Here is a 22,928-nt window from a genome sequence, read left to right on the forward strand (position 1 = left end):
CACTAGGGACCCTGCATAGAAAGCGAGTCTCTCTGCCAGGCTACGGGACCACAGTTCCCGTCAGGCAGCGCGGCCCGGAAAGGAGCCTCTGCTCTCGCCGTGCACTCTGGGACGACGAGTTCTTTTCTGAAAGGAGCCCCGCGGAGTAAAGCGAAGGCCATGAGACGGGAAAACTACATTTCCCGTGAAACACCACGGCCGCACCCGGGCGTCACGGCCCTCAGGCAAAGTGGGCCATTGAGTCGGCTGAAATGGAGGAGTCAAGCGGGATTGGCAGCTAGATGTCCGCCTGCGGAATGAGGCTTGGATCTTTCTGTCAGGAGCGTCTACAGTTTGACACGGTTCAATGCTATGGAATCACTAGAGGTGCCCTTCCTCTTGGGCAGAAAAAAAAAAAAACCTACAGCTCCCACGATTGCATAGCAATTAAAGCGGTGTCAAGCAGCATTAATTCCACAGTGTAGACAAGGCATGGGCACCCTTTGGCCCTCCAGGTGTTTTGGACTTCAACTCCCACAATTCCTGGCCTCAGACCCCTTCCTTTTCGTGTATTTTTCTCAGCCACTATATGACAATAAGATATCCATGTAGAAAGCAAAGAGGAGGGACTTATTTTCTTAGGGGTGTGTCTTAAATTGTGAGTCCCAGACCCCATGGGCTATTGTTGGGGTCACCGAAAATCTGGCAACAGTAAAAGATTTCTGAATGCTACCATTTGCATAAGTCTGTCGGCAAGAATATGCAATGTTTACAGTTGACTCTGCAGAAGTTTTGTTAAATGTCTTGAAAAATACTCAGATTTAATTCTCCTGACCATTGCATTTTAATCTGTATATGATGCCTTGTGGATCCAAGAACTGTCAGTTGATGTGCCCTCTTTGCACGTGCGTGTATTGACAGCTCTATTTTAATTGAATGCAGCTGTACTGCACACAAAGGAAAACCAGCCTGTTTAGTAAGCCTTGCAAATGATGATTTATTATCATGAAATGTTTGGTTTTATAGCTATCTTACCGGTCAAGGTAAAGGTTTTCCCCTGACGTTAAGTCTAATCGTGTCCGACTCTGGGGGTTGGTGCTCATCTCCATTTCTAAACCTAAGCGCCAGCATTGTCCATAGACGCCTCCAAGGTCATGTGGCTGGCATGACTGCATGGAGCACCGTTACCGGTACATACCCATATACACAAAAAAGTGGGGAAAGTTGAAGAAGCCCTAGTCTCATCCACATTTCAACCCATCTGTAATCGAATCATCATCAACAACTGAGATGGATGGACAAATCAGTCTGTTTCCAATCCACGTTGCTTCTGCACGGCTTTATTCCTGTGCATTTTTGTCCCATTTTCACATTGATCTGCATCTTATCTGTTTTTTATTTATTTTATTTTCAATTTACATATTCCTAAAAATGAAAGAAATCTATATACAGTAGAGTCTCACTTTTCCAAGGCTCGCTTATCCAAGGTTCTGGATCATCCAATGCATTTTTGTAGTCAATATTTGCTTGTGCAATATCGTGGTATTTTAATTATTATTTAATTAATTAATTATTAAGGGGTGCTTTGCTTATGCTTTGGGTGCACAAGGGCAGAAGGGTGGCCCAAGGGGTCTCTTCCAACCCAATTAATTATGATTATTATGATTATTAACATTGAGGCTGGGTGGCCATCTGTCAGGGGTGCTTTGCTTGTGCTTTTGATGCACAAAGGCAGAAGGCGGTTGGACTAAATGGCCCAAGAGGTCTCTTCCAACCCTCTTTATTATTATTACAGTAGAGTCTCACTTATCCAAGACTCGCTTATCCAAGGTTCTGGATTTTCCAAGCCATTTTTGTAGTCAATGTTTTCAATATATCATGATATTTTGGTGCTAAATTCGTAAATACAGTAATTACAACATAACATTACTGCATATTGAACTACTTTATCTGTCAAATTTGTTGTATAACATGATGTTTTGGTGCTTAATTTGTAAAATCATAACCTAATTGGATGTTTAATAGGTTTTTCCTTAATCCCTCCTTATTATCCAAGATATTCGCTTATCTAAGGTTCTGCCAGCCCGTTTAGCTTGGATAAGTGAGACTCTACTGAACATGTATATGTGTGTATGTATGTATGTATGTATATATATATATATATATGAACCAATACAATACTACCTAACATCATATTTGATTATACCATCCCTTCCTCCCACCCCTCCCAATTTGGTGACTTCCTGTCCATTGGGATGAAGACATTCATATATAATTCCGTTCTTACTTCCCATTACATTTTGTCTATTCTTCCTTCTGGCCTGATAGTTATTGTTTATAAATTCCCTACACAAATTCTAACAGATTAAATTGTGAAGCCATCTATACAAACTTTTCCATCTTATTTTTTTTTAACAAATTTGGAAATAGCTCCCGGTCCTTGAATAAGTTTGTGTTTTTTTCTTTGTTCATCATTGCTAATTTGTCAATTTTTGTTATTTAAAGACTTTAACCATCCATTCTTCTATTGTTGGGAGGTCTGCCTTCTTCCAAAACTGCATATAAGATCCTTGCTGCTATTATCACATAGTGAAATACTTTGTAGTTTAACGACCGTATATACTTGAGTATAAGCCAACCAGAATATAAGCCGAGGCACCTAATTTTACCACAAAAAACTGGGAAAACATTGACTCCAGTATAAGCTGAGTGTGGTAAATTTTAGAAATAAAAATAGATACCAATAAAATTATATTAATTGAGGCATCAGTAGATTAAAGCTCAAATTTAAGATAAGACTGTCCAACTCTGATTAAATCATTCTTCTCATCTTATTCAATGTAAATGTGCTTATGTAGACTTTTAATAATAATAGAGTAAAATAATACATGTAATAATAATAATAAATACAGGAAAATAATACATGTAATAATAAATAGAGTAAAATAATAAATGCAATAATAATAAGATCAGAGTGAAATAATAAATGTATTATTATTATTATTATTAATAATAGAGTAAATTAAATGTAAAAGTAGCAACAATAATAGAGAAAAATAATAAATGTAATAATACCAATAATAATAGAGAAAAATAATAAATGTACCATATATTCTTGAGTATAAGCTGACCCAAATATAAGCCAACCAGGACCCTCACCTGAGTATAAGCCGAGGGGGGCTTTTTCAGTCTTAAAAAAGGGCTGAAAAACTAGGCTTATACTCGAGTATATACAGTATTTTGTTTGTTCATTTGACACTCTCAATAAAAATAATTTGGGCCCCAACTGTATCTTTGATTGAAAAATTTATTGCAGTGTTTTTGTATCTTGACACTCAACACCAGCATACCTTTAAATTAGGTTTTCGGGATTATTCAAAATAATAATATTCTCAGTTGCCAGTTAATTGGTCAAATATCTCCATAGCAGGACGGGGTTCAAGTGGACATAAAATATTGGGTCTGTGGAGGATAAACAAAATATAAGGAAAAAGGTGTTATAAGCTTGAAGGTATCAGCATTCAATTTATTAATGTCTCATATGACATTTGGCCAATTAAGAGCACATCTGAACTGCAGAATTATTAATGTAGTTTTATACCACCTCAATGCTATGAGATTTTTCAAGGTCTTTCAAAATGAATTATCTAAGGATTCCATACCATTGAGTCATGGCAATAAAAGTGGTGTCAAACTGGATTAATTCTGCAGTGTAGATAGATGCACCATTTGTAAGTGAATATCCTTTACGTCTGGCTATCTGCATAGGCGTTTTTATCGTGAAGAGTAATACATTGTGTTGTCGAAGGCTTAATGGCCAGAACCACTGGGTTGCTGTGAGTTTTCCAGGATGTATGGCCATGTTCCAGAAGCATTCTCTTCTGATATTTTGCCCACATCTAGGAAACTAGGCAAGTGGGGTTTATATATCTGTGGAATAATGTTCAGGGTGGGGGAAAAACTCTTGTCTGTTTGAGGAAAGTGTGAATGTTGTGAGTGGCCATCTTGATTTGCATTGAAAAGCCTTGCAGTTTCAAAGCCTGGCTGTTTCCTGCCTGGGAATCCTTTGTTGGGAGGTGTTAGCTGGCCCTGATTGTTCCCTGTCTGAAATTCCCCTGGGTTTTTTTGTTTTGTTCTTTATTTACTGCCCAGATTTTAGAGTATTTTTTAATACTGGTAGCCAGATTGTTAGGAAACAATCAGGGCCAGCTAACACCTCCCCAGGCAAGAAGCAGCCAGGCTTTGAAGCTGTAAGGCTTTTCAATGCTAATCGAAGTGGCCAATTGCAACATTCACATTTGCCTCAAACAGACAAAGGTTCTTTTTTCCACCCTGGACTTTCCATAGATATATAAACCCCACTTGCCTAGTTTCCAACAGACCGCTTGCCTGCCATAGATGTGGGTGAAACGTCAGGAGTGAATGCTTCTGGAACATGGCCACAGAGCCCGGAAAGCTCACAGCAACCTAGTAATAAGGCCCCTTCCACACCGCTGCTTTGAAATGAGATATATGGCAGTGTGGACTCAGATAACCCAGTTCAAAGCAGATATTGTGGGTTATATGACTGTGTGGAAGAGCCCTAAGGTGCCTCCCAAAGCGGCCTACCCTTAGGTAGAACTGGGCGAGGTCTCTTGTAAGTCTGATCCTGTTGTCGATGAACAAGAGGAGAAAACGGCGCGGAAATGCATTGTATACACTGCAGGCGGATCTCCTGGATGGCAAGTCCTGACAGCGGTATTTAGTGGCTATGCGCATGCGTGAACTGAAGCCCACGCCACATTATACTACACTTCTCACTTGCCCGGAAAAGGAGGGAGGGGCGCCGAGTCCAGTTCCCTGATTGGCCATACTCTTCCGGGCTCTCCTTGCGCTCTGGGGGGGGAGGCAAGTAGAGGCCGGAAGTCCCGCCCTCGGCCCCTCCGCTCCCTCCTGGGCGTGTCTCTCTCCTCAGAAAACTCTCCTCAGAAAATGTCGGCGCTGCAACTGAACTTGGGGCCCGCGAAGGAGCCTTTGGGTTTCATCAAGATTCTGCAATGGGTGAGTCCGAGGGGCCTGAGGGGAAGGCAACGATGAGCGAGATCGATCGGCGCCTTTTCCCCCCTCAGGTTCGGCCTTCGCTTTGAGGCCTAAACTCCGTGAATCCGCCCTTGCGTAAGGCCCCTGCTTGCGGTTCGGAAGGGGGCTCGGGCCTAGCAGAGGGCCTCCAAGGAAGGAGCTTTCACCACACTCTGAGGCAAAGAGTTCCACTATTGACACTTCTTACAGTCAGGAAGTTCTTTCCAATGTTCAGGTGGAATCTCCTTTCCTGTGATTTGAACCCATTGCTGCAAGTCCTAGGGCCCTTCCATACAACCCTATATCCCAAAATATCAAGGCAGAAAATCCCACATTATCAGCTTTGAACTGGAATACAGTAGAGTCTCGCTTATCCAACGTTGGATAAGCGAATATGTTGGATAATAAGGAGAGCTTAAGGAAAAGCCTATTAAACATTAAATTAGGTTATGATTTTACAAATGAAGCACCAAAGCATCATGTTATACAACAAATTTGACAGAAAAAGTAGTTCAATACACAGTAATGCTATGTAGGTAAAGGTTTTCACCTGACGTTAAGTCCAGTCGTGACCGACTCTGGGGTTAGTGCTCATCTCCATTTCTAAGCGGAAGAGCCGGCGTTGTCCATAGACACCTCCAAGGTCATGTAGCCGCCATGACTGCATGGAGCGCTGTTACCTTCCTGCCGGAGCGGTACCTATTGATCTACTCACATTTGCATTTTTTCGAACTGCTAGGTTGGCAGGAGCTGGAGCTAACAGCGGGCGCTCATTCCGCTCCCGGGGTTTGAACCTGGCACCTTTTGGTCCACAAGTTCAGCAGCTCAGCGCTTTAATGCACTGTGCCACCAGGGGCCCCTAATGCTATGTAGTAATTACTGTATTTATGAATTTAGCACCAAAATATGATGTATTGAAAACATTGACTACAAAAATGCATTGGATAATCCAGAATGTTGGATAAGCGAGTGTTGGATGAGACTTTACTGTATATGACAGTGTGAACTAAGATAACCCAATTCAAAACAGATATTGTGGGATTTTCTGATTTAATTTTCTGGAATATAGGGCTGTGTGGATGGGCCCCAAGTATCCAGGACAGCAGAAAACGAGCCTGCTCTCCCTTATCATTTCCTATATCATCACCTGCACTGTGAAACCACTGATATGAAACTGCACTAAATGGTCAGTGTAGATGGGGACCTAACACCTTGCAGTATTTGCTCCGGGCTCTTCCAGACAGGCCCTATATCCCAGGATCTGATCCCAGGTTTTCTGTTTATTCCAGGTTATATCTGGCAGTGTGGACTCATATAATCCAATTTAAAGCAGAAAATCTGGGATCAGATTCTGGGATATAGGGCCTGCCTGGAAGGGTCCTCCATCGAGTGGACAACTAGCCACGCCTTCATAGGCCTCTTTCTCTCTCCATATCTATTTTGGGTGTTTGTTCTGTCTTCAGACAAGCCATGTGTTTACAGGCTGGGAGTTTTTTGTATGATCAGCCAGGAAGGGAATTACAGATCACACTTCAATAATATGAGTTACTCCGTCTGGATCAGGCATGGGCAAACTTTAGCCCTCTAGGTGTTTTGGATTTCAACTCCCACAGCCCTAGGGATTGTGGGAGGGCTGAAGTTTGCCCATGCCTGGTCTGGACTCTGCATTGGCAGTGTAGATCTGGCCGCTGTCACTTTTGGGGTGAGGCATTGTAGCCAGGATTGTGGCTTTCACAACCTTGCAGGCTTTATTTGGCTGAAGCCTTTTTGGTTTTAGCCCAGGTCATCAGAAACGTTGAACTAAAAGCAGGATTGAGGACCCTTTTTAGATGTTTTCGGATTTAAGCTTCCATTGGGACTTAATCGGACCAATAAAGGCCTATCGTTCTAACTTTTCTTTTCATTTTCATTTCCACTTGATATTGTGTTGGGTTTTTAATATCACAAGAAGTATGAACTGTGTACAACCTAGTTAAAGAAGCTATGTAGGAGTTGTAGAAGAATATTCAGGTAATTTTGCATTGTGAGATGTTCTAGTAGGAGAGACCCAGTGCATTTTTAACAGAAGGCATTGTTTCAATTATTGGAAACAGTACAGTATTCTATTGTGGCTCGTGGTTCGGAAGATGGTGATCTACAATTAGTTTTCAACAGATCAGCTGAGTTTTTTTCGACACTTGTTGCAGCAGCAGCAACGAAAAAGCTCATTTTCTCTCTCCCACTCCATTTTGCTGTTAGAAATCATGATATGTTAAATATAGATTTATAATTGAATATACAGATTAGCCAGACTCAGTTGGTTGGCAGTCTAGAGAAAAACTTTGCAATATAGATGGGACTCCATAAGCTGTGGATTTTTTATCCCTGTTAGCCAATGTGGTCTTCTTGCCCAGATATCTCATGATTACTTTTCGCCCAAATGTGGTAAACAATAATTGGAAGAGGGAAAATAGTGTATAGTATATTCAAAATAAGCATGTCTGTTTATAATATAGAAATTTGTCAATCAGAAAAGAAGGAAGAAAACGATTAAGTGAACATGTTCACTCTCTCTACCTACTACATACATATAAATTCTTTCTCCCACACCCTGTTTTCCCTTACTGGTTGTTAGAGGAATTCCAGCAACACTTTGTTATTCCCAAACTCTCAACTTTCCTGTTCAAAGTATTTGTTTGGGACAGAAAGGCAGAACATAAAATGTGCTTTGTTTGGAAAATGTAAATGCAAATTCATTACAGAGTTCTTCCAGATGTGTACCAAAACTGGGCTTTTGTGATTCATTGTTTATGAAATCATCAAGGCACTTATTAAGAAGCATAAAAAAGAAGTATGCTTGTTCCCTGATTAAAGAAATATTACTCAATTAATTGTATGAGTTGATTAAAACTGCAATACACACTTCACAGGAAATAAGGTCCGTAGACCTGGATAGAGCAGGTCTAAATTGTAAACTTAAGAGGACCTGGAAAGCCACAGTCCCTCACCCTCTGGGAGAGAGTACATGTGACAATTATAGCAGGACCGCTCCATTGTGTTTTGTTATGTTGATCTGATGTTGCTTGTAATCATTCTTGAGTTGAGGTACGTTAACTTCAAGTCTTGCGTGTTTAAAAGTATGTTAAGCATGTACACACAATTTTGCATAAACAGTTTATCCATTTGTTTGCCTTAAGCCTGACAGATTTTCTTAGGGGAGGTGGTAGGAAGCAGAAATTTAAGAGTGTGGGCTAAACTTTCAAAATGGAAAACTTGCCTTCTTGGAAAAAATCTATACAAACAATTCAGTGGACTTTTATGCCAATAATTTGTATTGCAGTAATGAGCCTCCTGTGGCTCAGTGTGTTAAAATGCTGAGCTGCTGAACTTGCAGACCGAAAGGTCCCAGGTTCAAATCCGGGGAGTGGAGTTTTAGTTGAGATGGTTTTAAATTTTAAATTGAGATGGTGATGATAATAGTAAGGCTCTCAATTATTGATTTTTTGGGTGACATAAGATAAATGATAAAGATAAAAAAGTTCAAGCAGTACAATTCTGCCTTGCATGCAGTTACTCCCCTCTTTGCTTTGTAAAGTGTCTTAATCTGAAAAAACTCCACACCCCCTCCCCTTCCCCAAAGGCAGTGGCTTAAGGCTAATTCTTCAAAGAAGTTCCCAGGAAACTAGCAATTTGAGTTCCACCCATGACTTGGACAAAACAGCAGGAACTTCTCCTTTGACCTCAAAGGGATAATAAAATGCATGTGTTTCCTCCTTCACGCTGTATTTGCCTACATATCTGAAATATTGCACTAATATTTGTTTATGTCTTGGGCCTTTTTTTAGATTTTCTCTATCTTTGCCTTTGCTACTTGTGGAGGTTACAGTGGAAAAACAGCCATTTTCCTCACCTGTCCTGCTAACAAAAACGAGACTTTGGAAGCTGATTTTGCCTACCCTTTCAGGTAAAAACATTTATCTGTTATTCTGGTGTCAACATACATAGAAACCCTTATAATTGTTTCTACAGTAAAACACAGTAAGTGGCCTTGAAACTGCTGCCTGTGACAGAGGGTTGCTGAATGTGCTGGCCTTGTTCTGGTTGAAGAAAATCCTGGAGCAATATGCCCATCCAGGTTGGGTGTTGTGTCATGTTTTTGTTTTTTTTTAGCCAGCTGAAATGTTTAATCAAAAATGGTTTTATTTGTTAGTATTCTGTGCCTTCAAAAAAATAATCCTGCAAATAAGATCTTTCTGCTTTGGAAATGTTTTACCCAATATAACATTCCCTGCTTCTTCCCTTTGCTTTTAAAACAGATGTAGTAATAATGCAGCCCAAAAAGTCCTTTAGGAGCCATGAGGTCTACAGGTAGTGGCCATGAAGTTGTTTTTTTTTCTAAAGAACTCTTAGGGTTGAACTGGAAAAGATGTTGGAGATTCATTGATCCATTTCTGTTAAAGGCAGTCCCAAAAGGGAAAACAACAATGGTGCAGTTTCATCTGAATGGGAAAATTTACAGCAGAAAGCAATAGAATAGATTCAAAGGGTTAATTGTGCCCCTCGTTAGTTCTCTGGTACCCTCCCTGCTCTTTTTTGTTTATTTTAATAAAAATACTGTACAGTGAGACATTAAGATCAGAAGATGTTCGGCATCTTACCTAGTTTTGATTCCCAGATGCTGCATCTATGGGTGCCCAATCAAACCATTGTTGCCTTTCAAATCCAGGGTAGCCTATGCTGTCTTCAAGTTGATGTCGTTGTGTTCTTTTTAGTTTAAAACTTTGTTGATACAGATTGAACAAAACCACATTTTCAAAATGTGTTCTTTTTATCCCAAATTTAAGGTTGCACAAGGCTACTTTTGAGCATTTGGATACATCAAAATGCAACACGACATGGAACACGGTCCACCTGGTGGGAGACTTCTCCTCTTCAGCACAGTTTTTTGTCACCTTTGCAGTCTTGGTATTCCTGTACTGCATGGGTGCTTTGGTGCTGTATTTGGGCTACCTGCATTTATATCGCGGTGCTGGCAAACTACCAATGATTGTAAGTTGATAGCTTTTTATTTCCCCATAATGTATCGTACATGGCAAGTTACGAATATTACCTAACAATGTTTCAGAAAAATGCAGACTACTTTGATGCTATTTTGAGGAGAAAATTGGGAAAGAAGTCCAGCAAGGAAGAAAGTAAAAGAATAAATCTCGTTGTGCTCTATGCTCCTTAAAAGAGAGAAATAATTAGTCTGATATATCTGTACAGTCACTTCTCCACATTATCAGGGTTTAGGGGTGCAGGCTCCCCACAAAAGTGGAATAATACAAATATAGTGGAGGTAGGGGCAAGTCCTCAGATCTGCCAAGTGATTGGTTGGGAGGCTCCCTGAATGGCAGGCATGAAAATTTGTGCCTAGCTCTGTAGCTCGGAGGCTGTGTGCATGAATAATGTAGCAGACCTGACTTTAGAAGGCTGGGCCCAGTGATTCCTGCTGCTGCCCATCACCTAAAGCTTGGGTTGTTGTGTACACACTCATACAGTACCCTTGGCTTCAAAGGGAAGGACAAATGGTTACTGCCCCTCCTGAAGCTGGGGCTGCCATACTCACATTGACACAACAGCCTCAGCTTCAGGAGGTATGGGGAACGGCAGTGGCAGCAGCAATCACTAACCCCCCAGCTGTTTTAGCAAAGTAAGCTCCCAAGGTTTGAGAGTTTAGTCCATTTTGGGAAACAGTGAAAGCAGCAACAGGGCTTCTGTTAAGGCTTCCCTTTAAATGGCAGAGAGCAAATTGTATGGTACTTCTTTTATCCTCTCTCAGCATGAAGTAAGTTCCCAGAGTGTGATAGGAGCTTAGTCCATGCTGAGAAAGTCTGAAAGAAACAATGCCCACTCTGCTACGGCTGTTTTGGGGCTTATTTGCCACAATTGAGAAAGCAGGGGAAAGAGGATGTGTTTCTTCAGTCTCTCTCAGCACAGAGTAAATTCCAGAGTAAGATAGGAACTCATTCCATGCTGGGAGAGTCTGAAAGAAGCAACACCCACTCTTGGCATGGAGAAGCAGAGAGAGACAGCCTCAGGTTTGGGAGGTGGCTGGTAGCAACCTCCACTCCTGCCACATGATAAATGTACACACAGCAGCCTCAACTTCAGGTGATATTGATGATATTTCCTCACCTGGTTGTTTCTTTTTCCCTCTTCCAAGAGAAAAAAAAAGTTCATAGCATGCATTTTTAGACAATAGCAGCATTTATATTTTTAATGGAAATTATTCCAAAGTTTACTTCATATTTGGCACATGCTTGATTTTTTAGTCCAAAATGTATGTTTCCGTACACATTTTAAAAAGTAAATTTATTGAATATGAAGCACACACCTCCCCCCCCCCCAAACGTATTTGAGGTGCTGAAAAAGTGTGGTACACTCCCTCACCTTCCCTCTTAAAATAGGTTGCAATTATTCTTTCTTTTTTTCCTTCTGTGTTTGCCACTGGAATCACAGGAACACAGGTAAGTGCGCCATTCCTTTCTGCATATTGAATTTAATCATAATTGTCAAGACAGGACATTGAGAGAGACTGACAAGGCTTGTCAGGCCCACAAACCATTACTTCTTAATTTTAGTCCTTGTGGGAATCTGCTAAGAATATCAGGTCCTACAAATTCCTCACCTGCTTTGCAGACAATTTCATGGTCCAGAAGATGGAAAAGACAACAAGGGTATCAACTATTTTAGATCTGATCCTAACTAACAGTGAAGAGTTGGTAAATGGAAGGGGTGCCCTTCCTTTAGGCAGGGGTGCCCATGTTCTCCTAGAGATTGTTATACAGTGGAAGTCAAGCACAGTCAGACTTTAAGAGAGGCGATTTCAGTAAACTTAAGGAACAAGTGAGTGCGATCCCATGGCCCGGAATATTAAAAGAGGAAGGAGTTCATGATTGATGGGAGTTTCTGAAAAGCTACATATGGGAGGCACAAATTCAAACAGTTCCAGTGGGGAGGAAATACATTTATCTCTAAAGAAACTAGAAAGGATGTTTAAGGAACTTTCAACTGAACTAAGATTAAACGGAACATGTTTCATTTTCAAGCAATGTATCAATAGAGGTTGTAGTCTGAATATTCATGATGCAAATTGTTTGTACTTGTAATAAATCATTAATTGAGATTGTTGTTTCCATTTCTCCTTCCTTATTTATGATGGGCCATTGAAAGTCCTTTAATAATATTGTAAATCTTTGTTTGGAGAAGCTTTTGTCTAGCCAAACCTAATGAGTCTTTGTGGTTCTTCAGCTTTGTAATGAGGAATGTTGCAGTGTGTAGGGTGTGCATCTCTACCAGATAGCTCCCCAGGCCATCCCTAAGGTAGTGGGTGGTGCTACTGGTATCTACGAGACTGCATTTCTGCTCTTCTGTATTTCTATGTGTTTAAAGGTAATTATAAATCCTGTCAACTAAGAGCAGCATGCAAATAGCGCAGCCATTTTGGTCAGAATCCAGTGAACCATTGATTGAAGTTTGAAATTGGCTATCCAACTATGGTTTGTAGGGATGGGTTTAGATATGAGAACAAGCCAAAATAATACCAAATCATGCCCTGGCTTATTATTACATGTGAACTTAGCTGTTGCCTGCAGCACTACTTTAAGGGAGGCTTCACAGCACTATACAACACTTATCATGGCCCATTTCTTTGTTAAATGAGTGGGTAGAGAGCATGACAGATAGGATTTTGTTCCGCCATTCATTTGCCCTCCTCATTAAACCTGCCCAAAGGGAGGTCCAATTTTACACACACACACACACACACACCAAAATGAGGCTTTTCACATATTAGAATGACTACCAGAATTCAACACCAACTTTCATGTTGCTTTATGCAGATTTCTTTCCGGGGTTGTGGAGGAGGATCAGTTCACACACAGTCAGTTGCTATATCTCTTATTAATTAGTTTCATTGTCATGCCATCTTTCCTCGGATAAGTTCGTGAGAGGAAAGTCAACCAGTAGGTTTCACAACTCAGTGGCAGGGACCCCAGAACTGTTTCTAAGGAGTGGGGTCTCAACATTGACAAACACGTTGTTGAATTTCCCTGATTTCATGTATGTTTTCATATAGCAGCAGAAACATAGAAAAAAACAGCAAAACAGCTATCACCACCATCTAAATGTAATTAAAGTTGATAACGATCTGAATATTATGAAAGCAATATCAAAATATTAACCACTTAGAACACATTTGTCTAATAATTTCTAAGGGGAATTATTGGAGTCTTTGCCTGATCATTTCAGGAGGTGCATCACTGCCAGTTTAGATTGGGATGGGGGAAAATAAGCCCTGTGTCCCTCCTGGTTCTGGGGCCTATGCTCTGTGGGGTCTTGAACTGGGATATTTTGACTTCTAGTTGAACACTAAACAGGCCACACTGTCTCTCCTCAATGAGCAATAAAGGCATATGCAGATCAGCGATCATAATCTTAAATATTCACTTGATACAAATTCTGTTGTAAAATTAAGGTAGCGTAATCAAATCAATGGAAGTTGCATAGTTGTTGATTATTGTCGAATCACTCCAATAATATATTGAATGAGTTTACTCTCTTAGGGATTAACCAACATAATGCCAATCATGGTGTATGAATTCCTTTCAGTTACTTCTGAAGTAATTGTCATATTTTGTCTTGTTACAGGACTTTGTTATCACAGTGGTAATTTCTTTCCTCTGGCTGGTGAGTACATCAGCTTGGGCAAAGGCCCTCACAGACATCAAAACGTCAACTGGCGAAAACCTGGTGTCCGAGATTGAGGTTTGCAAAACCAACCCCCAATTATGTCACTTCAAAGAAATACGAAGCCTGGGGTCTTTGAATGTCTCAGTGGTACGTATATGTTAGCAGCAGGTGTTTGGGACCTATTAGCACTTATTCTTAGCAGAGAATGTTTCTCACTACAGTATTGTAGCATTATGATTCCATTTTAACTGCCATCCTGTGAAGTCCTGGGATTTCAGAGGATCTGCAGTTTTCTTTCTTTGGCTTTGAAAATTCTGAGAGAGGACCTGCAGCTTTTATCAAATATTGAAAGAAACCTGTGATCCAAATAAGGTTCAGAAATCGTCTTAATGTTTATCTTCCTTTTTTGAATTGGTATCCATCTTTTCTTCCACAAATGGGCTGCAGTAATATATAAAAGGAATAGAAGTATTAAATGAGGATATAATTTTGAAACACTCCTGTTTAAGAAAAAAGATATAGCACTTTCTGGTTAAAAGACATCCTCCAAGTTGGGCCAGTTGAGGAAATCACAACACCCCTTCCCATTTTTCTATTTTTGTTATGTACCTTTAAATTGACTCTGAGGTACAACAATGCTATATGTTAGTTCAGAGGCCTGCTCTTGCCTTCCTCTGAAGCTGAGAGTCTGTGACTTGCCCCAGGTGGCCCAATGGGTTTCTGTGGCATTTGATCCTTGGTGTCCCAGACCCTTATTGCAACACTCAATCCATTGTTCTGTCTCTTCTGTTCTTCCATAATAGAGCTTTCCCCCTTATTATAGGTAAGTAGGACTTGTATGTTAATTCAATTTAACTCTACTTTCTGAAGTGGTAAAGAGGGGAAATAGTAATCTGCTTTTAGCATTTTTGATATGCCAGTCCTATAGGTCTAAATTTTAAAAAGTTATGTCTGCTCACTCCCCCTCCTTTTCTCTCTCAGGTCATTGGTTTCCTCAACTTGATCTTGTGGGCAGGAAATGCTTGGTTTGTCTACAAGGAAACCAGTTTTCATAGCCCTCCAGCAGCTTCTCCTCCAAACCCAACCAGCGTCTCATCTCCTTCAGGGATGTAAGGAGCACAGAAAGCCCCCTGGTATGGAGCGTCATCTTTCACCGCAGGATGGTCACTGCAGCAGCCCTGCCCCACCCCACATTTATGCACTTGATGTGTGGAAACAGATGGGTTTCCTTTTTTATCCTCCCCCCTCCCCTCCCTTTTTTGTTGCTCTAATGCCTTGTAAGAGGAAAGAATTGAGATCTCCTCTCTGCTCTGTATTCATGCAAGAGGGCCGTTCTACTGTATTGAAGCTTATTCTGTGTATTGAAAAGGCAAACAAGGGTTTCTTGAGTAAAAGTGTTACAGAACCAGAAACCTCCTGTGGCTGGCTTTGTCAGCTGGTGCAGGTCAATCTACATTTTGGAGCTGGAGCAGAGTTGCACGGTTATGCATGTGATCCTGTTCACTCAGAAAGCAAACTCACTGATTCAGTGGGTTTTCCTCCCAAATAAATGTGATTAGGATTGCAGCCTTGGTCTCACCCAGACAAGTGCCTTGTCTGGTTTGCAATCAGGAATTTTATGTAATGCTCACAGATGAATAAGTAACACTATTCTCTGATATTCTGCTTGACACATTCTGTGTATTTGAAACTTAATCAGATCTTACATAATTCTAAGAAGATGTAGAGAGGTTGAACGTCTTGTGCTATACGTAGTCCATACTGTGCTTGATGTTGGTTATAGCCAGGAGCTCTGGGAGTTTGTATTGGATGTAGACTCCCAACTACTTGAATAGAATGCTCACCTTCAGATTAGCATTCCTTATAGAGACTGATAGAAGCTGCTTCCACACAGCCATTTAATCCAAAGCAGAAGATCCGCTGTACATGTAGAGTGTTTATACAGGAACTACAAAAAAGAAAAGATGAAAAACAGTTAGTACATCTGCTATGGATGTCCACAGATTTTTGGCCTGCATTTCCCATCAGCCCTAGACAGAATTCCCAGTGGGAAGGACCATAGGAGTTATATTCCAAAAACATAAGGAAAGGTGATATATTTGAGCATAAAGCTCACCTTCTCTCCTTGGCCCCAAGATCGCATTAAATTCTAATCCCTTTGGCCTTTTCTGCAAATGGTCATGCAAACTAACTGAACTTATGCTTTCAGATTAATGCATACAAATGCACTTGAAAAGGTCACCAAATAAGTGGTACCTTATCTGAAATGTTACAGAGCCTGGGAAGAATCCTAGAAATACTGGTAGAGTAACATGTTTCTGCGGGGACTACATCGTGCAACATTCTCAGACCTCCTGATTATGACAAGCTGGCTCTAAAATCATTCATGTTCTTTGATTTGTGCATGTGTAATAGATTTTGCACACTCTCATTCTCTAGAATTGGTTTTGATTATTTTAAAAGACGTAATCATAGCAGGCATGCTTACAGATGCCAAAACCAAAAGGCAGTCTCTGAAAATCTGCACTGTCCTAAGAAATTAAGTTATATCTTATATGGCTAGCGTTACTTTTTATTATCAGCACTAAAAATATCCTACACAATTACACTTTTTTGCCAAAATATTCTGAAAAAGCGGCAATGAAAAAGAGATCAGAATAAAACAAGCATGTTGAGTATGCCCATAAAAACTGGTTGTTTTTTTTTTGTTTTTTTGCATTATTGTAATTTAAAATATATATAATTTATTGTCAAATCAACCATGAGAAAAGCGAATATGCCAATTTCTTTAGGTCAGTATAGACAACTGTGGCTGTTTACATCGTGGTTCAACTATTTTTGAACTGTAGTTTCCATACTTCCTGAATATCAGGACTGATGTACAAGAAAAATATCTGGAAGATAACATTTGCTAACCCTTCCTATGAGTGATCTGTGTTATATTCCCTCCTCATATATAAACTCTTGTTATAGTTCAAGAAAGAAAGTTGGAGCTATCTCCTAAACAGAAGTGTGAAAGTCATTTTTGATTAGGTGAATAATTTGAACGTTTTCTTTGCTGTTCTCAAGAGGCCTTTCAGATTACCCAATTATGGCACTATGATTCTACTTTAACTGCTATAGTGGCATTCTATGGAATTAGCAATTAGGAAGAAGAATTTAGAATTGCCAGCCAGAGAATTCTGGTACCTCCCTAAACTACAAAATTCCATAGGATGTAGTCATTGTAATGGAATCAAAAGTGCTAAAAAAATTAGTGTGAAAGGGTCTCAGGTTTGTTCTGTGAGTCAGGAAGTTTTCAGAGTGTGTGCAGCAGATTTCCTCCCATTGTCATGTATGCTAAGGAACTTCGATATGTTGCAGTGGATTTTGGATCACATTCCTGAACAAACCCTTGGCTACTTCAGGGGCTTATCAAGATCTTTTGGGGGCTAACCAGTAACCTGTGTGCACTGAGAATGCAGCCTGGAACAAGAGATATCACCACATTTATAACATCTGTTTTGTTTCTAATTAGAGCTATAGCATCCATAACTTGCAGTCAGGGCTTATGAGAATGGAACCAGATCTGGAAGAACTAAAATAAATTCCTTTTATTCTACATGTGCAAGTCCCAGGGAGGTCAAATATTAAGGGGGGGGGGGCAGGGGAACTATAGTTTCCATGTTGGCTGGAGGATTCTGAGTGTCATTTTCCAAAGCACTGCTGTAGGTCAGAGATTCTCAGCAGACTCTGAAACAAGCATGCCTTTTGTTGTTCCTTTTATTATTATTTCTTAAAGAACCAGAAACCCTTACACAGGAACCAGTAATCTACTGCTAAAACTCAAATTGCTTGCCACCCATTCCTCTCATATTAACATAATGGACAGAAGAAAATCTGTCATTGTCAGGAAAACTTATTTGCTTTGAGAGATTTCCTAAACACTCCCAAAGCTTTGCAAAACTTCTGTTTGCTTCAAAAGACTGGTTAAAATACTGTGGGGGGGGGGGGGGCAAATGGTGGAAGGTGTGTTGCTTTTGGTTTTGGAATGTAGTTTTTAATTGACTTGCTTTTATATACTTGCAGAATATAATTTTTTTGTAGGAAAACATACCAAACCTGAATGCATGTTTGATGTCTAGAATCCTTTTTTTTTTTTTTTGTTCCAGTGGAGTAGACCCTTTGAAATCAATGGAAATTTAGACAGTGATCAACAAGTTTCATTCATTCCAATAGAAATATAATAGAAGGACTAAAACAGATTTAACCTTTAGTTCACAGTTTACATTATATTTTTGGCTTCTGTAATTCTACATACTTTTCTCCGCTGTGAATTAAACCAATCTTCCCCCACACATTTTTTAGATAAAGATCTTATGTAAATATCTCTGTTGGTGATCTTTTCCAGAAAACCTTATATTATGGTCTGACTATATAGAAACACACACATAAATGTAAAAGTACAGATATTATCTGAGAGTTAATACCTTTATAAAAAATAAGTGAATATAAAGGAGAATAATTATTACACCGCCATCAAACCAGTAGTGCCATATGTTATTCCCAAATGTACTGTATTGCTTCAAAAAGGAATAAAAATTGACAATTTCCTAATAAATTGTCACATATTGATTCCAGATTAAGCATTGTGTCCCAGATCTTATATGAACCGATCTAATAAAGTAGTCATTTCCCCCCTAATGTGTAGCCTATCGATGCTATTAGTATTTTGTAATCTTGCTGTACTGCAGCACAAATACTAGTCAGGTTTGAATTGAATTTGTTGACTGCTTGCAAAAAACCCCCCAGTTATTCAGAAAGATACCCAGTTTTATACACTTAAAGCGTTCATCTCAGCTTAAACATTACTAGTCCAGAAGTACAAGCAGTACCAACCACATGATACTTCACTGAGCACTTCGTTCATAAATTTCTAAGAGGAAGCTATCTATTTTTTTCTAGTGTGTGTTATATGCTTCAAATAAGTTGAACTAACAATTGATCCATAACACTAAGCACCTTGTGTAAAGTTGAAAGAAAGCCTTAATATTCTCCATTATTTTAAAGCTTTAACCTCAACATGTTCTGAAATCTGCATGGTGCTTAGTGCTAAAGAATGCAGAATGTGACCTCAGAGACAGACTCTTAAGTATCTCAGCCTTAATTTCAAACATACAAGCTTCTATTCCTCCTCACTGTCATGCTGCTTTCCTGCTTGCTGCTTACTCCAGGAGTATAAGTGAAATGCATGGCTGAATACAAGCAAGTATGCCTTACAAAGATGCTTCTTAGAGCTCTGTGAATCATTCAGGCTTCTCCAGTTTCATGTTTTGAATAATACTTCCCTGCTTTCTCTCAGGGCTGAATTAAAGCCACTTTGGGGGCTATCTCAATCCATACAGCCTACTCAGTCCACCATTATCTGGAATGCATGTGCAAGTAAAAATTTCCCAGATGGAGACAGCAAGCAAATTATTTCCCTTTTCTTAGATTTTTTAAAAAAACAACCTTGATCTATAAGCATTTATAGCGGAGCTTTCCAAACTGTGTGTTGTGATATGTTAGTGTGTCACATGAATGCAACAAGAAAGACACAAATCTTGGAAATGTATGGTATTATCTTACAAATCATATACTTTAGAAAATATAAAGGAAAGATTTTCACGAGATATGTAGTGTCTTCATACATTTTGTTATTACAATTTATGTATGTATTTGTATTGCTTATGAGGAGTTGGTTTAACTTCCGATTTGTTAGTAAAACTAAATTACTGAGTCACGAAATGATGTGTGTCTAAAAAGCATGTCACCAACATATGTTTGGAAAGCTCTGTTTTGTAGAATTGACTTTCTCACACAAATGTCTCAGGTAAAAGTAGAAGGGATGTTTAACTGTTGGTCCTCCGAATAATTTTGGACTGTGACTGTACTATCTCTTACCATCAATCATGCTGGATAGAAGCACTTATAGATACTGTAATCCAAAATGAGAATACTCATGCTTTCGCATTCTGGGTAGAGCCTGATAATGGTGCATGGATTCCCGATATTCTTCCAGGCTCCATTTTTAGGACTGGCAGTATGACATTCCAGATGTGGGAACTGATCCTTAGATAAAGAAATCACTTGGCTTTTTTGAATGAACTAGAGGATAACATGTGGCATTCTACAGATGTTACACATCCCTCACATTTCCACAGTTTTTTTGATAGGGGTGACAAAAAACAGTGTGGGAGGAAACTAAAATACCATATATTTCCCTGATTGTAAGGTGTACTATTTTCCTGTTTTTAGGGGCTCCAAAAATGGGATGCACCTTAAAATCGATGATGCATTCGATTTTTAGATTTCTTTTCTTTTTACATTGTCTTTCCTTCAAAAAAGGAGAAGGAAGGGCCCCAGACCCCAAATTGCTCCAGTTTTAGGGTTTTTTAAAATATTGTTTTATCTCTGAGAGAGGAGGAAGGCTCCAAGCCCCAACATCTCAGCCAGCCTTCACCATTTTGCATCTTTCATTCAGTGGTGCCATAGATTTAATGAAATTCGGTGATTCTCTTCCACCTACTTAGCTTCACATATGTGCATTTAGTCTGGAGGACCTAAGAGATGGCTGTATGGATTGAGAGAAATAAAGTGGTCATGTAGGTAACCCCCTCAAATCCATCTTGAGCTCTTGTATAGACATTTAAACACTGGAAGCTTTTAAAGCTGAAAAACTATGCAAATGTTTGCAAATAATGCTTTTGAATTTCTTATTAAAGCAGAATGCAAGAATGTTTTGAGGGTGGGGCGTGGTGTTGAAATAGAAATATAGCTAATGTTTTCTCTCCTGAAATTATATATTAACATGACACCTCACTATTTGCTTACTTGTGATATTAGATCTCTCCTAAATCATTCCCTTCCCATAGTTAGCGTAAGGAAATGCACTTTTTTTCTTTTTAAGAAAATTGGCTGTCTCATCTAAACCATTGATCAGTGAGCTTCATATGCAAGTATGGAATTTTATTCCTGTGGTATATCCACACTCCATTATTACAGCAGTTTGATACCACTTTAATTGCAACAGCTCCATCCCATGGGATATAGGAATTTCTGATCTGGTGAGGATTTATTAAAGTGGCATCCAAGTGTTATAATTGTGCAATGTGAATACACCACTAATCAACTGTGCCCATTGGAATGAGAAGTGGAAACCATCTTTTACTTTTTAAAAATTTGTTTTGCTAAATTTTGTGCTTTTTTTGATATGTGAAGAGATGGCGTCCAGATTCATTTTGTAACAAAAGTAGTCTTACATGCAAAATTTGTCCCCTCTCCCTCCCCATTAGAACTGTTTGCGAAACATGTATATGTTCTGTACACAGTCAGTGTAATAAAAATATTTGCTCACTAAATATACGTGTTCTGAATTATAAATGCCTTTTTTCTTCTAGAATGTGTTAATTATGGTTTTTATTATTTATTTATTTACAGTATTTATATTCCTCACCCCAAAGTGGACTCAGGGCAAATCACAGAAACACATATACGGCAAACATTCAATGCCATTATACACAGACAGGACAGACAATAGTACAGATAGAGGTATATGGGCATTTCCCATCTTCGGCATCCTGGAGGTTGTGCTCGATTCCAGCCACTGGGGGTGCTGTTGCTCCATCCTCCATGTCAAAGAGCCCTGTTCACAGACTTCCTCCTTTTTTGTGATCGCCAGCATTTTTCTGGTATTTCTTATGGTGCTATTAAAATTCCTCCCCGCTTAAGTGGTACCTATTTATCTACTCACAACTATTTTCCATCTGCTAGGTAGGCAGTGAGCTGGGCTGAAGGTTGGGTGCTCACCTCCAACCCAGGCTTCGAACTGCCAAGATTTACAGATGGCAAGATTTATGGTTAACTTAATCTTGAGCTTAATCTTATCTATAATCCACCATTTTAGATGTTCTGATAAATCTTAGTATGAATTGCCTAGGTCTTGTGAATTAAAAACATGAAAGAAAGAAGAGCAATGTTTAGTTGAAGATGGCAGCGAAGTTGTAATTTTTCATTCAGAGGCAATAGACATCATGATTAATTTACTCTTTAAAAACAGCAGAGTTTAGGCATTTGTGTGAGAGGGCTGCACATATTTTATACATCATTCTTTATGATACCTTTATGACACTTTGTTTTAAGGAAACGCTGGTTCTAATATCCCTCTTGCAGTACTTAGTTGTATCTAAGCTCAGAAAGAAGAGTGTCTGAAGGCAATGGCAGACACCTTCAGCTATTCAGAAAGTCTTAGCAAATGCCACTGGACATATGCTGTGTTTGTTGACACCATTTTGTTTGCAGCATCTTCAAATTACTAATAATAATATAATATAATAATATTAATTATATATTAAATGTAATATTACTAGTAATATTACCATATAATGATATAGTACAATATAGTAATTTAATGCTTACATTGTGCTATGCTAATAATATATTGTATGTACATTTGATTTGTAAGCCGTTCTGAGTCCCCTCCGGGGTGAGTAGAGCGGGATATAAATGTAGTAAATAAATAATAAATAAATTATATGTCTTGGGCATGAGGAAAGATCTCCCTTTGCAGGCTCTGTGATTTTCTCCACTTTTATTTCTTAAGCAGCATAGGCTGCCAATCACCACTTGAGTCTTTTTCCCTCCCAGGAAATTGTGCAACAACATTGGGCTCCCAAACAAAGAGTGGTGGAAGGAGGTTATGCCATTTGTAAAACAGAGCAGTTGGAACATGCCCTAGGAAAGAAAGTGCAACCGTTTAAACTTGTTCCTTGGATGGGGAGATTTTTGAAAACGCCCTCTCTTACTTAGATCTGTTGCAAGCTGGTCATTTCTGTAATGAAAACCATTGGTGCTTTCCATGCATTCCTGCCCATTCATTAACATTGGTTTGCAATAGTTACTTTGGGGGATTGCCATGCTATGGATTCTGTAGGATTTTCCCCCCAAATGAAACATTCTTCAGGCAGTGCTGAAAATGTAACAGAAATGCTGGCACTTGTTGAGCTATGGACCCAGTATGTGAGCATAGATATGTGCCCTGGGCTTTATACCACAGCACACAATTATTGGGCTGGCTCTAATAGACCTAAAGTGAAGCAGGCTCCTATTTGTGAGCTTCTTTCAGCAGTAACATCTTCACAAAGGAAAAAAAAAACATTTTG

At 39.4% G+C, this 22,928-nt stretch overlaps 1 protein-coding gene and 1 long non-coding RNA gene across 2 annotated transcripts; one reads left to right on the forward strand and one right to left on the reverse strand.

The window, feature by feature from the left end:
• Positions 1-3,272: 3,272 nt before the first annotated feature.
• LOC134293719 (uncharacterized) lies at positions 3,273-4,723 on the reverse strand. The gene is made up of 2 exons (XR_010000680.1): positions 4,588-4,723; positions 3,273-3,441 (listed from the first exon to the last, which is right to left on the reverse strand). It is a non-coding gene; the product is annotated as an uncharacterized LOC134293719 (long non-coding RNA).
• A 141-nt stretch (positions 4,724-4,864) lies between these two features.
• On the forward strand, positions 4,865-21,128 carry LOC100560276 (synaptophysin-like protein 1). Its single transcript, XM_003224968.4, has 5 exons — positions 4,865-5,019; positions 8,862-8,980; positions 9,861-10,065; positions 13,708-13,896; positions 14,731-21,128. The coding sequence occupies exons 1-5, from the start codon at positions 4,951-4,953 to the stop codon at positions 14,860-14,862; spliced, it is 714 nt and encodes a 237-aa protein (XP_003225016.2). The 5' UTR covers positions 4,865-4,950; the 3' UTR covers positions 14,863-21,128.
• The last annotated feature ends 1,800 nt before the right edge of the window (positions 21,129-22,928 follow it).

This window comes from Anolis carolinensis, unplaced genomic scaffold (assembly GCF_035594765.1).
Source record: "Anolis carolinensis isolate JA03-04 unplaced genomic scaffold, rAnoCar3.1.pri scaffold_10, whole genome shotgun sequence".
Lineage (NCBI taxonomy): Eukaryota > Metazoa > Chordata > Lepidosauria > Squamata > Dactyloidae > Anolis > Anolis carolinensis.

Coding starts and splice junctions, on each gene's coding strand:
- LOC100560276 (XM_003224968.4), top strand. CDS start 4,951: ATGTCGGCGCTGCAACTGAACTTGGGGCCCGCGAAGGAGCCTTTGGGT. Junction 5,020..8,861: donor TCATCAAGATTCTGCAATGG/GTGAGTCCGAGG, acceptor GCCTTTTTTTAG/ATTTTCTCTATCTTTGCCTT. Junction 10,066..13,707: donor CTGGCAAACTACCAATGATT/GTAAGTTGATAG, acceptor GTCTTGTTACAG/GACTTTGTTATCACAGTGGT.